Below are 16,045 nucleotides of genomic sequence, written 5' to 3' on the forward strand. Positions count from 1 at the left end.
TTAAATGTATTGCAGTGCTCATCATTTACCTAAAACAAACAATATTTTATCATTTATGCAGTTATTCTGTTATTTAGGAGTGCTTCCCGGACTCATTGAGAGCTTTCTTCGCCAATTCGCGGTCTTTTTAGCAGCGATAACATGGTTGTACTCGTATTTTTAATGCTCTATGTAAGGCCTGGTTTCGAAAACCACACATTGGAGGCTGTGATCACGGATACAGAAAAGTGGTTAGCAGGAATGCTTCAAAACCACTGCGCGACGTCGGAAACTACACTCTCAGGCACCACGCCACGTAGTCGCGTCTCGCACAAGTTGCCCGGATTGCAACTGCTGCGCGATGTGTATCCGTGATCAAGTAGCGTGGTTGCACACTGCAAGGCTTGGAAAACAGGAACACGGTCCTCCCGTGAATGCAGCTAGTGTGTGATCGCTTCTGTTTTACGAAGGGGATTCTAACGGAAATAATAAGCCAGGGGTATCCTAGCATTAATGCCATAATTCCGATGATTTTGTGTCCGATTAAAAAAAATAAAGATCGCGGAAAAAATTGAGTGAGAGTGAAAATCGAGCACGGATAATCCTCAACCCGGATAAACCTCAGCCAGATAATTGGGAGTCTGCTGTAATTGGTTGCATTCCATGGGAGGGAGCAGTCAGAGCATGGAAGCTGATTGCTATATAGAATACTATCTGTCTCCCAAATGAGTGAGTGTTAAGGCTTTCAAATTATTTATCAACACACCATTTGACCTCTTGTATGACGACTTGAATTGATTTGAGTCCCCACTAATCAGCAACAAAGCCAAGGCTAGTAGTAGCCATAAAGGCAACTACAAGAAATGATGGACCATTTGCACTGAGTGGCTATGGAGCTGTCCCATTCAGGGGGGAAATTTAGCGGTTAATGTCGGAGCACACTAAGTGTTCACTCCTAATAAATGAACCCATTGTAGCGCTGTTCAGAATTAGAATATGACAACATGCATATTTCCTGCAAAGGAATCCCTGCCAAAAATCCAAGCAGGCATGCAGCAGTTCATTCTACATGCTCACACATATGACATGATGAATTTCATTTACATTATGATCTATCACCTGATGTTCCTGGGGCCTCTTGATTCCTGTGGCCACCTCCACCTCAACTGCCATCTGGTTGCCTCCAATGAAGTGCTCGAACGACTGCGGCACCTGGTTCATCGGGACAAAATGATTCTGCTGCTGTAGGAGATGCTGTTTCTGGACCGACACGAGTTGGGAGGGTGGGGCAGGATTGTCTACTATGTACCCATTGGGATACCCGGGGGTCATTGAGTATGCTATCTGAGATGGGACAAATGAGGATGCCACAAGGCCAGCCTGTGGCTGCAACACTCCATCACCACCATTGAAAGCCAAGAGGTTGGAGGGGGCTGTGGAGGACGCAGACGGCTGGGAGGACGTTGCCAACACTGTGGAGTGAGTAGGAGTGGGGTGGGCAGTGGGAGTGGTGACCGTATGGTGGTGGGTGTTGGTGCTTTGGATTGCAGTGATGTATGCTCCGGGGCCAGCAACCGGAGCCATCTGCCAGGGAGCAAAAGCAACCACATGCAGATAGGTCAATAGGAAAAGGGCTATGCTCTATTTTAAATTATCATAGATTTTAAGAAGTTAATTTTGCATGCAAAATGATACTTGATTGATCAAGAGTGCAAAGAAAATCAGTAGAGTCAAAAAGGAAGAGCAAAATAATGACATAAGCTTTGAACATTCTTCTTAAACATAACAAAAAAATGAAATATTCCTGTCCTTTTCAGAATAAACCAATTAAAATTGATTCTAGAGTTAACTTGAAATTAATTGAAATAATAGGAAAAAAATAGCCAATTAAGGCGTTCAATTCTAACAAGTAAATAGATGCCCATGTTATGTACCAAATGCATACATATTTAGAAAAAAATGTAGTTAGGTAAATTAATGGGCATTGAAAACTAAGCCAAACCTCAAAGTTATTTCAGGTCATTCATCCAAAAATAGTACGTAAACTTATCCCATCGAAGTGGAGAACCAAAAGAATTGAGTTGGAGTGGTTAAGAGGAACATTTTCAGGACACACAAATTCAATTTATCATTATCAGATGAATAAAAGACATTAAATTTGCAACATGAGATATCTTAAATAGGACAGTATGTAGTCAACTCATTTTTGAAAGGATTCAGAAGACTGGCTTAGTAGAAGCAGGTCTCTTGGGTTCTCTCACATATTGTTTGGTCGGTGCATTCTACATGCATCAAAGATGTTCCAGTTTTCTTATATTCAGTCCACTTTGACATCAAAAAGATATCTGGAGTACTTTTGAAACATGATGTCAACCACAGCAAAATAACACGCAGAAATACCTCAAAGACTAGCTTCTCCATTAGTTCACTTCCAACTCAATTAAACAATTTCAAAAGCATACTACTACAGAATTATTCATTAAGATTCCACTTTGATGCTATTTAAATTAAATGTAACATTTAGATAGCATTCTAACACCATAAAATTCTATTTTATCAACACCAAATGGCAGTCCAAAAAAGTCGTATTCACAAATATAAGGAATTACTCATTACATACAGCAGATAGAGGCAAATTACTATTTGAGGTAGACCATCTTTCCCTGCTATATTCTAGGAATAGTATGGACATTTGTTTCATGCAATTTACAGCAACTATGTACAGGAGAACACAGACTATTTTATAATGAAAAGGCAGTTACCATATTTGTCCTAATATAGTCCCCCTCTGAATATAGTCCCACCCCCTTATTTGAGGATTCAGTTTTGGGGAAAAAATTAATAAATGCGTAGGAGTATAGTCGTCCATCCTTTACTTTAACCACGGGCATTTTTGGAAAAAAAGGTTTTAAAAAGGTTTTCATTATTCAGAAAAATATGTACCATATTTGAGGTAAGGGAACTCAGGTGCTTAATTACAAAATGTGGAGTATACAAAATATTTCAATTTCATGATGTCAATGTGGCCCTCATATCAAAGTTCTACTTAGTTACCAATAATACCCTGACCTCTCCTTCAAGCATATCGCTTGCTGCTTGATTTAAATTGATTGCATCAATATGCCATTAACCACAAGAGGTTTCCATAGTATCCCAAAATAGATTTTGTTCACAGCAAATCTATGTAAATCATCTGAATTAACAACACACCTATATTTGAAACATTAATGGTTGAATGAAGAAAATGACCGAGGGAAAAGAGAATGACAAGAGCAGAAAATGAAGTAATTTGATAAAATAAATGGAACAGGTAATGAAGGATATGAAAAAGAAGAAATATGTAGGTGTGGAAAAATTAGCTGACAGGAGAATTAAGAATATAAACCAATATAAGTATCGTTGACTAAAGATAATGAAAATTTGAATCTTATTCTAAACTGAATAATTAATTAACACTGTGAATTCATTATTTTAGAGTAAGTCTAGCATTGATCATATAGAACCACAACAAAAATAAAGTATGGACATTGCATTGAATTTACCTAACATATTTTCTCTTGAGATTTGAATACCGTATAAGCTTGTGTAAGAGGCGCACACGTGTAAGAGGCGCACCCCTATTTTGAGGATCGAAGCTATAAAGGAAAAAAAATTTGCGACATTTTTTTTATCCTATCGTGCGGTGTTGCAGACGTATGCCTGGAATTTCGACAGTTATCGAAATGTCCTCTTTCAGTACTATTTGAAAGAGGAAATTTTGATAACTGCGGCGGCATAAGAGGGAGTAGAAAGAGTTCCGATCCTCTCTTTGCATACGCCATCGCTCTACGTTTCTTGTCCTGCTCACGAACAATTTTGTTTAAAAGCTCTCGCAGGAGTATTGCAATAGAATTGCAGCCGTGGAAAATTTTAAGGCAAAACACGACAGGCAAATGGCATGAGCTTTCCCAAGAGATTGAACAACAATCGGGGCAATCTCAGCGCCGTAGGATAATAACCACGTCGTAGATTTAAGGCCCCTTGCACACGCACCGATTTTGGACGGCCGGTAAAATATCGGCCGTCCACATTCCAATAGTGAACAATGGGAGAGCATTGGAGCTTGCACACATACCGACCACACGCCGGCACCGGCAAAATGCCGGTTAGCTGCCGGCTATTGTCACTGTGGATCGCCGACGCCGGCTCAAAAACTTAGCAACGTATCGTTTGACCGGTAAAAATCCGGCGTGTGTGCAAGCATCGCTTCGCCGGTAAAATATCGGCCAATATTTTACCGGCCGTCCAAAATCGGTGTGTGTGCAAGGGGCCTAACGGAACTACACTCGGCTCTCCATCAGCTAATGCCTCTGCCGTTTTTTTCCTTTCCGAGACTCCGCAGGAAAATATCAAGTTACAGGGGAACAATGGAAACATGTTTCATCCCTACCCCATTCCACCAACTGACCTTTTTCGGTCTACCAGGTTCAATTCCCCGAGTTTCTGGAGGCCAAATGCTACGTGAGTCACCTTCTGAGCTCGAAGATATCTCGATATCTTTCAGCAATTGTATGACACGCACGAGGTTCTAAAAAGAATTAGACCTAACGCGACGTATATCTTACAGCATTTAAGTTTTTTGAGCTCTATTTGATTGACACAAAGATTTATAGCTAAAATAAGGCTACTAATATTCAACATAGTCCAAACAGCACGATTTCGGAAGAAACAAGCGTAGCATAAGCGCATTCAAACAAGACGAGACGGACTGGAAACTCAGGCAACGCAAACTGCGTATATCACATTGCTGCGCCTTCGCCCCTTCGCTTTAAAGGCAACGACGTCACATGCAAGATCGGACGTGTTCTTCCCTTGCTCCTTCGCTAGTAGCTTTAAATACGGAGGGGAGGGAGCCCTCTTCCCCTCGACCTCTCCTTCAGCGCTCTTCACTTATAAGCATTTCCGATTTCTTCTATCCACCATTAAGTCCAACAATGAGCACACTCGTTCGAATTTTTTCAACCGCAGGTTTTGACACCAATATTACTATATGCAGTATAAATGCTGCGGGATGCCCACTCGTGGCAATAAATTTAGCGCGCGCTCCGGAGCGAATCACCCCGCGCGATCTTTTCAATGTTCACCTCTGGGGTACCGACGTGACGACGCGATGCTTGCAAGAAATTCAAACAGGAGCATTTTAAAAATACGTCACTAAGGGAGAAACTCCCCTGCCTGCCGCTTGATTTTGACCCAGGGTTTCAGATGACTGACTCACGCTGAAAACCAAGGCCACTCAGTTCCCCTTGAACTTGCAACCGGTGAAGGGGAGGGGGGAAGATAAGAAGTTTGTGTAAGAGGCGCACCCCCTTTTTCGGCTGCAATATCTGGGAAAAAAGGTGCGCCTCTTACACGCGCTTATACGGTAATTGAAACAATTCACCCTGGGCAAAATGAGGCATACTAGCAAATACATAATAGTAAATATAAGTCCTCAAACTAGTCATACAGGCATTAATGGGAGGGTTCTTCTGAAATAATTAAGATTAATGAAGGTCTCTCATAATGCTGCATTTCAATGATTTGCAAGTAATCGCCAGTTTTTCAGGGCTGTGCCTGGTATAACTTGATTTTTGGAATTGATCCAAGTTCATGGCTTAACTTATTGTTGCTGTGGGAAGACTAAACCCCTAAATGGCAGTATACTTAACTAAACATAGCAACACAGATAAAAAAATCGAATTTGATGAAGCAAGCATGAAATTTGGTGCAGTTGTTCCTACGAAAAACCTATGCATTTTTGTGCACCCTTATTCTCTCTCCATAGGGGTTAGATGTAGGATGGTAAATGGAGTAGGAAGAGAATAATAAAAAAAATAAATAAGACTTTCAACCCGTGCTTGTGTATGGTATCACTTAGATACCAAACAATACCAGTGGTGATGATATTCAAATTTTACTCCACGCACCGTAAGTTGCTTAAATGACACCATCTATGAAGATAATGGATGTTTTGGCAAGGCCCAGTTTTAATGCGAATCATTGAGAGTGAGAAGTTTCGTTAAATATATTTCTGGGATCATCACAAGCCCTCATAAACTCAAAAATAAATTTTAGCAGCTATTTGGGCCATTTTATCACACTTCATCGTGGAATTTGGATTATTTTCCTTGAACTGAAATAGCAATTTTCATCATGCATGCGCCTGTGAAAATACCTTAACAATAAATAAAGTATTCTTTCTCATCAATCCAATCACTTGTAAATAAAAATCAAAAGTTTCTGTTTGTTGCGTCTACCTTGCAAAGAGGAAGTTATTTCTGCATTGCACTGAAGGTGGATTGGATATCCTCATGAAATTAAGGAGCCAAGTGCAATTTTGCTCTAAAGATGCCTGCACTTAAATTTATAAATAGTCTCATCAATGACTGTCAGTGAATTTCAAAAATGTAAAAACTAATAACCAATTTTTCAAATAACAAATTTTTCCATGAGAATTAATTTAGAAATATGCGAATTGGTGTTTCAGTAGCTCTAAGCTGTAGGTTTAATTATTTAAGTAAATATTCCAGTAAAATTCAGTTATGTTAATTAATTACATGATTGCAGATCTATTACACCACTAGTATTTAGTGATTACAATAGTTTGGCAATGATTTCTTTATAAAGTGCGTGAGCTTCGAAAAATGCATAATGTATAAAATAACCATCTGGCTAACAGAAATTGTGAAGTAACTTGGGTACAAAGGTCACTGTCAAAATTGCTACAGTACTCAAGCAAAGCATAAAGAAGTACATGGTACTTGTTTTGCTGGTGAAAAAATAAATTGGAAAATATCCTTTTCCCCATCAAACTCTCTGTGTCTGCTATGCTTTCCATGGACTCTCCATGCTTCCATCTAATGGACTATTTCAGAGGCAACAATAAGGCGTACCAGTGTTAATAAATCTGGTATAGGAAGGTTTATACGCATGACCTGGGTAGAAAGTGCCCATCTTTTGTCCCCTCTTGTAAGCCTCTTATTATGGTCTTCCTCTGATGCTATTTGCCTGAGCATAAAGGCCTGATTACACCATACATTAACTCGTAAAATTTTATGTCTCAATGCATGAATGATTTTGGTGGACCGGAAAACGGAAAATGTATGAATGCATGAACCAAATAAGAACAGGTTCTATTTTCTGAACATATATGCATTCACACAAATTGGATGGTTTCACAGTGCATTTTTGGATTCTTTCACACATTCATACATTTAGACATAACTCACACATGTTAATGTACTGTGTAACCAGTTGTGGATCTAAGGGGGCTAAAGCCCTCGCTTGGGTATCCAATTTACACTAGATGGAATTTTAATTTTTTCGGACCCCCACTTAGGCCCCCATTGTCCCTATTCTGGATCCGCCACTGCGTGTAACCAGGCCTTTACACCAGTCAATTTTAAGCATGCACAATTAGTATGGCATGGTAGAGCCAATGAAATAATGATCAGTTCTTAGTGATAAAGATTCTAATAAACCAAGAATCAAATCACAGAATTGACCAAATAAAGCATGCCACTTTCTAGTACAATGTACAATTTAAGGATGTCCTTCAAATAAAGGGAAAATAATTAACCTTATCACATACATACTGGAATGAAAGTCTAGCAAAGTAAACAGGTCTAGATCTTCCACAAACAAGGAGAAAGTTGTGGCAGGCTCTTGGTTAAAGGAAAACCTATATCTTTTGGATCAAAGCACTACGGCATAGATTCCACACGGATTCATTCAAACGCACTTTTTTGGACTACCTACTTTAAAAAATGTACATATCACAGAATAACAATTAATAAAAAATGTTGTTCCACAGCAGCTATCTATCATTAGTCACTCAACAGTGCTTACAGGAAGCAGAATTTAAAAGTGCATATACTAAAGCCAATAAGCAAAGAACAATTCAGATTTGTCTATGGAGGAATATCTGAAATAAATCTCTAAGTAACTTAGTGAAATAGCAAATAAAAAGCTGTTGACATATTCTCACTTGTCATTAACAGTAAACCAAAATTAAAACTAAAATATTTCCAACAACTTGATACATAATTGAGTGAAGTCAAATACCAGCTGATCAGGCCTGGATCTGACATTCCAAATGCACGTCATCAATTTAATTGAAAGGCCATTACATTCCTTCTTAGACAAAACTGGTTCAGGTAGGAAATAATACTTTTCCCAAAAGCCTATGACATTAGTGCAAAGATATTAATAAAAAAAACTACTTTCAAATTCATAAAACAGTATGTACTCCGCAAAAATTCATCACAATATTAAACCCATGCACACTAAGGTGCATGGGTTTAATATTGTGATGAATTTTTGCAGAACCCATGCACCATACACACCAATGCAAAGCATCTTCGGTGAAATTATGGTATGGAGGTTCAGAAGTTTTTGTTTGGAAAATTAATGATTGGGGTGATGGAACACTAGGAATGTAACATCAGGTTATAGAATTCCCTTCCTTCCGTACATAATATATTAAAGAAGTTAAAACAAATCACAGGTGAACTAACATAATTTTACAACCAAAACCATTAATATGATAGAATAAATATGGGGAAACTAATTTCATTGGGAAAAAATTCACTAACACCAAGTTGCAAAGAAAATCATCATATCCTTTTGCCTCACAAACCTAAAAATTAAGAGTGAAGTTCAATAAAAATTGCATAGTTTAATTGCAATATTTTCTCATTCATCAATACATGAAACCCTTGTAAAGATGTTGATACGATATGTCAATTACAATTAGAAAACAAACTTTTAATAAAGCACCTTACTAAGTGAAGATAAAAAAATGGGAGTGCTACCAGAATTTATGCCACGAGGAGTTAAATAAGGAATATTTGAATTACCGACTAAATGATTCAGTACTCACAGTAATTGATCCGTGTATCCCCGGAGACAGTGAACAATAAACTCACAATGAATGATGGTATTGAGGTAATTTTAAAAGGTTGACAGCAACTATTACAAATGATAGCCATAACTCCATTCATGATAATGTGACATACTATCTACATTTACGGTGAAGCCACAACCTAATACACTAGATTTGTATTGATTAAGTATTTAATAAACGCATATAATTAGAATCTTCAAATGTCAGGCAAAATATCATAAATGAAGCTGCATGTAAAAACTTATCTACTAAGCACATAGGTTGGATCACATTTAGCAGCATAGTATGCAGGAAATAATAATACCTACACAAAATATTTTTTCCATTTGATTGAAAAAGAAACCATAATTATGTAGAGGACAAGGGCATTTAACCCATAGCTAATTGCAGATAACTAATAATAGAAGTCGACAGTTACAGTAAAACTTCCATTTTATGCCCTTTGATTTCACATTAAGTCTTGTTTTTATGCAGCGCCACTCCAGTCTGACGGAAAGCATAGAGCATTGCAATGGTAAAATTTTGATTTTACATCTTTTTTTGATTTTATGCAGTTTTTTGATTCTGCACAGCATAACCTCATCCCCAGTGAGCCCACTAATCTTGATTTTATGCAGGTTTCTTTTGAATCACGGCAGAAAAACCTCAGTAATTAATAAAATTCTGATTTATTTAAGTATACCGGGAGTAGCCACGGTGATAACTTTTTACGGAGTCACCCGCAATGCACAAATAGTGCGAAAAATTTCCACAGCGGAGAATGACGCCTCAGTAGCTTAACTGGCTAAAGCACTCGGCCGGAAATCGAGGGATCCGGGTTCGAATCCCGGTCAAGGCGAATGATTTTTCCTCTGTGGATTTTTCGCAAAATTCTGATCACTATTTCATCGACATATTGTCAAGTTTCTCAACCAATGGGGTGCTCTCATAAAATTAAAAAGTTAATTTTTTTACAAGTTTAGATAAGTAAGTTAAAATTATTAACGTATGCAAAATATGACTTCATAATTCTCTTCAATATTCTTGTTGCTAGAGAGCTTCAAAGTTCGCAAAAATTACTAAATTCTTTCCCGCTACAAAAACGCCCTGTGACGTCAAATTGCGAGTAAGCAGACTCGCTCCATGGCAATAACAAAACAGTAACGACGATAAAAAACATCTACGACGATATTGATTAATAATGTGAAGGGTGTGTGAAAAAATGATGTGAATAGTTTAAAAGTTTTTATGGTACTTGTATTGCGCAATGGTTGACTCCAACTTCGTAAAGATGCATTCTGGGAACATTCTGAAGGTTCATGGCCGCTTATTTCTTCTCCATTAATGATGATTTCTCGGCGCGGAGTTGAGAAATTGAAATGTAACATAAATTAAATCAATAATCTCGTTCGCTAGTAACCTACAGCTTGGTTTGTCTCTCATTTAACTACTGTCATTTGCTCATTGCTTTTAATGTGTACTTGGTACAATATTGGAATATGTGAAGTTAACGTTTTGGAGAAATACAATGGATCATATTTTACGCCGATTTACTAAGTATTCATAAGGTCTGGAAGAGAGACATACGATGTTTCAGCAGTTTTTTAGGCTCAAGTGTTAATAAATTTAAGCATTTGCACTGTTGGGGCTAAGGTGACACCAGAACATTAAGTGAGAACAATAATCTCACACTGTGGAAATCGCCGTGGATGAGGAGGATGAAAAAGTAACAAACGCTTTCTGTCAAGATTGTGCTGGATCTTCCAGTATGCATACATTCTTTAAGCCTATCAAATATTCAGGATAAATATTTCACATGAATGATGATGGAATTAGCATTAGTTAGAGAAGAACTGCTTTCACTGTAATTTTCAGTGCGAACGATATTTTTTTATCGCATAATCATCCATTTTCAGTGGAATTCCCCATTATACATGCCTACAGTCAGGTCAATTTTACATGCATGCATGATTTATTTTGTAATCAAAACATGGGTATCACATTACAATGTGCGTCAAACAAAGCTAGACTGATAACAGTGACGGTGCCATTTACATACCATGTTCCCATGTAATTTCTTCATATGCTCCACGTAGTAATTGCGTATGATCCTGGATGCACCTATTGCTACACTATGTCGTCAGGGCTCAATAGGTTATCGGAGCCCCGCAATAGTTCATATCATCTCCTCTAGATGGAAATGACGTAAGAAGCTTTCAAGGCAATCTAAGCTTTTCTTTCGACTTTCGTCCATCAACTGGAGTGCCTAGGGAATGATGCGGCTCTACATGGTGTTCATGTTCAGGGTTGGAATATCCCGACTGGAGTAATATGAAGAAGGTTCTTCATTCATCTCAATGATTAGCAAAAATTAATACAGGAATGATTGATAGGACATCGTGCTGTTGAGTGTGAAACTGAAAACATCGTGAATCTAAGTATTACTTCCCTCCTGCGGCGTCTTGGTATTTTTTCAGCCTCCGTTACATAGGCGAATATCGCTCTTGGTTCAAATTAGCCATAACAGGATATTGGAACCACAAATATATGGTAATCGCCGTCCATGTGTAACTACTTTTGATTAAGACAGAGGATTGACAGAGATGACAAAACAATCACGAAAGGCCCTTATAAACAGTGATAGCACTTGTTGCTCTTTCTTTGTTTTACCCTCCTCATAGCTCAGACCTCTTGATAGATGACTATTCTAGATCGAAGATGCAGCCGTGATGCGACTTATCGATCACTGATTATTGCCACAAATCGAGAACATATAGAGGAGAAAACTTTGATTTGCACGTGAACAGTTTAGTATTTTGATTGCCTCATATTATTTTTGATCAGTCTGCAGAGTTTATAAACTGAAAACCCGTATTTACAATTATAATCGAAGCAGTTGGTAGTCCAATTATTCATACAACTGTGTTGTTGGTGCATTTTCTTGATTGATAAGTAAAAGGAGGAGGTAGATTTAGTAAAGGACAATACTAATTCATGGTAAAAAGAAATTGTTGCTATATATCCCCATGAATTAGAGCTTTATAGAAGTATAACACCAAGAATTCTAATATCAATATGCAAGTGTTATCCTAAAAAGTATACTCCTCCTCAAAACCAACTCTTGATTTTACAAACTTCGATTTTACACAGTGCCCATATTTTGGTCCCTCCAACTACGTAAAATCAAAGTTTTACTGTAGTTTTCTTTACTTGAGAATGTGTTATATATGGCTTATACCTGATACTTACTATGGTTCATTGCCAACAACTGAGTTTTAAAATACAACCACTCACTAGCCACTAGTGAACCTTTACACAGTTAATTTCGAATGAATGCTGAGAGTGAAAATTCCTCAACAGAAAAATCATTTTTCTTCTTTGGTTTGAATGAGCAATTTAAACAGCTTAGGTCTTGTCTTGAGGCAGCCACAATTTATGCACAACCATATTCCCAAATGGCATTTCATACTTGGAGGCCATCAAAAATCAGCACCTCAAAAAGAGCACTGGGCACTAATTGGTGGAATCCTTGCTTGAGAGGAGGTCAAAGAAAAGAAACTCTTCCTCAGCGAAATTTTAGCATGTGGTGTGCAACAGTGGGAGACTTTATAAAGGTTCACTGCAGGCTAATACATGGTTTTTTCTTAAAGTTGTAGTTATCTATAGGTGAGCACACTAGGATGGCTTTAAAATATTTACACACTCGTTTAAAAACTCAATGTAAAACTAAGAATGTATCTTTGCCAAGGTGGTGGAACTGTTCTTTACTATAATTGATAAATATATATTCGACTTCAGTATCAATTAATGGACATTGAAATAAAGCAAAAGTTGAGTAGTACTTTTATCTCACTTGAATCTGGAAAATTCGAGACTAGCATAGCCCTAGTCATAGATAACACAAATAGTATATTGGTATATTGAGCCAAGACAGTTTCATAGAGAAGGAACTACACGAAACATAATGAAGATACACTTTTGTATGTTCCACAAGAGTTTTTAATACCGACCCAGGTTTCGGCAGTACACACTGTCATTATCATTACCTTGATAATGACAGTGTGTACTGCCGAAACCTGGGTCGGTATTAAAAACTCTTGTGGAACATACAAAAGTGTATCTTCATTATGTTTCCTGTCAAAAAGTTCCACCAAATATCGCCTTCCAACCTTAAGCTGATCAAGGAACTACACATATTCATTTAGCATACATCCTCCAATGTATCAATAAGACTGATCAAAGTTAGATCGATCTATGAATGTACTTTAAACTCATCAATGTCAAAGATAGTGTGCTAACCCCAACAATCATCCAGTTTATCAACGCCCATATAATACTAAACGTATGCCCTTTTATAAAAAGTTTATAAACATTTTCAGTGGTGCATTGATCAAAGTGACTAAAAATGAAATTTATAAGCCATCCTTTAAGTTAGAATAATTCTCCACTTGATGAAATGATGAAATTACGGCCTACTGCATTACCAGAGTATGTACATAGAAAACACAAAGCAAGAAAAGTCAAGGGGCGTAACTAGCATTGTAAAATAATATATCATGTTACAGCATTACCATTGAATTTCTGCCAAAATCAGTACGAAAAGACTGAAATCAAAATAAAAGTTCAACCAGATGCCAAGCTACTCAACTGAATATACCCAGTTTGATCTATATGAACTGTTTTCATTTAAGATTATGGAAAATCATATTTTATTTCATACAATCAACTCACTAACCTGTCCGACTGATGCATCCAGGTGAGAAGAGTGATGCAGCAGATCATAGGTTGAAGCATGGACGGCTGATATTGCAGCATTTTGAGAGTTTTGTGAGCAGAATAATGGAGCAATGCCACCTTCGTTTGTCGTCCCATTGACAATATGCATTCCTGGAACTAAACCAGTTACCCCATTCGCTGAATCCCCCAGCATGGCCACACCTCCTATCACTCCATTTCCAGCAATGGTGGTCCCTCCAGGAAGTCCAGCCATACTTGGAATGGTACCACACATACTGTTCTCAGGCATTCGCCCTTGTGATGTCACCACCATTTGGGAAAGAGGAATTCCAACAACACCATTGCCTACACCACCTAAAACAAAGACACAATACAGTTGAGACATGTAATAAGAAAACATACAGTAAGTCATCAACATACGAACAAGATGCATTCCGAAACCTTGTTCAAAAGTTGAAACTAAGCAAGGCATCAAAAAGTGTAAGTATCCTGCAGAATACAACACTGCATCAAAATTTTGAGTTAACTCACGAGGTTGAGAAACTGATCTTGCTGTATGTGCACCGGCTGCAGCCAAAAACATTTCACTACCAGTGGGAAGGAAAAAATGTGCGAAATGTTGAACAGTTCCTGACTTCACAACGGTGTCATTGATACTTCGTTTAAGACTTTGACCAAAAGGCGAATTTCTCTATGCCACACCGTGTTGCTGTCAGCCTACACCAAAGGTGCCAAATTAAAAATTTTGGGCACGCTTCAATTTTTTAAATGCTATTATCACTGAAAGTTTTTAAGTCGAATGTTCGTTATAAAGGACTTGCTGTATATCACATCCACCAACCACCCTCAAATGCATCAAATCCCTTAGATTTGAAGATACAAAGATTCAAATGTGGATTCGATGACATACGAACCAGATCAGTAAGGGTAATAAATAAAAAATCTTTCTTACAGTTAAAATGTGAATGAGTTGTACATTAATGCTTCCCATTATTTTATCTGTATATAAAATCCAGTAGGGCAATTTAAAATAGCTTACTCTACATAGGAAATAATATAACTTCAAAGTCACTACTGCTTACATAGAGACAATGAGCTTAATGGGATTTACTGGAATCAGAATTTGAAATTGTTCATGGAATTCTTATTGGCGTTTTCTGAAATTGTTTCTCTTATGGTCTATGCAAGAGCCACAAATAGTGATTCCTGTTGGAAAATAAGGAGAGGTATCACTCACCTAACTCATGATTTATTTCTTCCTGGAGGTGAACACAGTAAGTCCTTAACATGTATCCAATGATATAAATAGGGAAAAGTTGTTTTCTAACTCAGTTCAGTTTTTTGCTAATACAGTAGACTCTCATTAATACAAACAACGTTATTATGAATTTCTCATTATTACAAAGCAATTCTTTGGTCCTGACGAAAAGGCCTATCCAATCTATAGTAAAAGAAAAGTTATTACAAAATTGTCATTATTACAAAATTACGAACCTCAGTCCCGGTCCCGGCGGTTACAAAATTAACTTTATTACGAAGTTCCACAAATAAGCAATGGCATTTAAGTGGATATACACTTCACTAAGCGCCATGTTTAAGTTCTTCTCATGTACTGTGCCAAAGGGCATCAATTTTGTTTTTTTCTTCAGTAGAAGATACTTCAATAAGCACGCAACCTCATTTAATAAGCTTCATTCCTGGGGAATCATGGTGACCCACTCATTAACACTCCTAAATTGGATGTACAGTTCGTCCTCTTCCTACGCACGTTGAATTTATGAACTTTCGGAGATACAAACATTTAAAAATATCAAGTGTGCCCGAAATTTCAAATTTGGCAACTTTGGAGTTTATCAATGCAACACGACATGGTGTAAAGGAAGTCGCACTTTGGGCAAAATCTAAAAAAAGTATCATTTAATCTGATGTTAAGTCAGGAACTGTTCAGTTCAACCCATTCTTTCTTTCCTCGGTCAGTGATTTTTTTTGGCTCAGGCTACGTTGCAAACTATATCAGTTCATCACAATCGTGAGTCAATGCATGATTGTGATGCAGTTTTGCATTCTGCAGGATAACCACTCTCCTCGATGCCTTGTGTAGGTTTATCATTCTATGAGCAAGGTCTCGGAACGCATCTTTCTCGTATATAGAGGACTTTCGCATAATTTAATCGCATACATTATACACTTGACTCCTAAGATTGTAATTGCGGGAGATTGAAGAGACAAGAAATTTTGATGAAATATGTTTATTTTTTTGTTTCGATGATTCCTAAAAGAAACATTCATACGAACTTCGTTATTACAACCTCCGATTTTTCGGTCCCGTGAACTTTGTAATAAAGAGAGTCTACGGTAGTACCAATAGTATTACCTAAATTAGAACTTTGCTACAGTGCAACCTCGATAAAACGAGACCCCATG

The 16,045-nt window shown here is 37.6% G+C and overlaps 1 protein-coding gene across 8 annotated transcripts in view; it reads right to left on the reverse strand.

The window, feature by feature from the left end:
* The window catches only part of LOC124164590, a 64,573-nt gene that overhangs the window by 6,456 nt on the left and 42,072 nt on the right, over positions 1 to 16,045 (reverse strand). For 6 of the 8 annotated variants that reach the window (XM_046541996.1, XM_046542000.1, XM_046541998.1 and 3 more), the window contains 2 exons: positions 13,620 to 13,975; positions 1,084 to 1,563 (listed from right to left, as the gene is read on the reverse strand). In XM_046541996.1, coding sequence (XP_046397952.1) covers positions 1,084 to 1,563; positions 13,620 to 13,975 — 836 coding nt within the window. The remainder of the gene's footprint in view (positions 1 to 1,083; positions 1,564 to 13,619; positions 13,976 to 16,045) is intronic. The other 2 variants (XM_046542002.1, XM_046541999.1) reach the window with 2 other exon arrangements.

The sequence above is a fragment of the Ischnura elegans genome, chromosome 8 (genome assembly GCF_921293095.1).
Source record: "Ischnura elegans chromosome 8, ioIscEleg1.1, whole genome shotgun sequence".
NCBI lineage: Eukaryota > Metazoa > Arthropoda > Insecta > Odonata > Coenagrionidae > Ischnura > Ischnura elegans.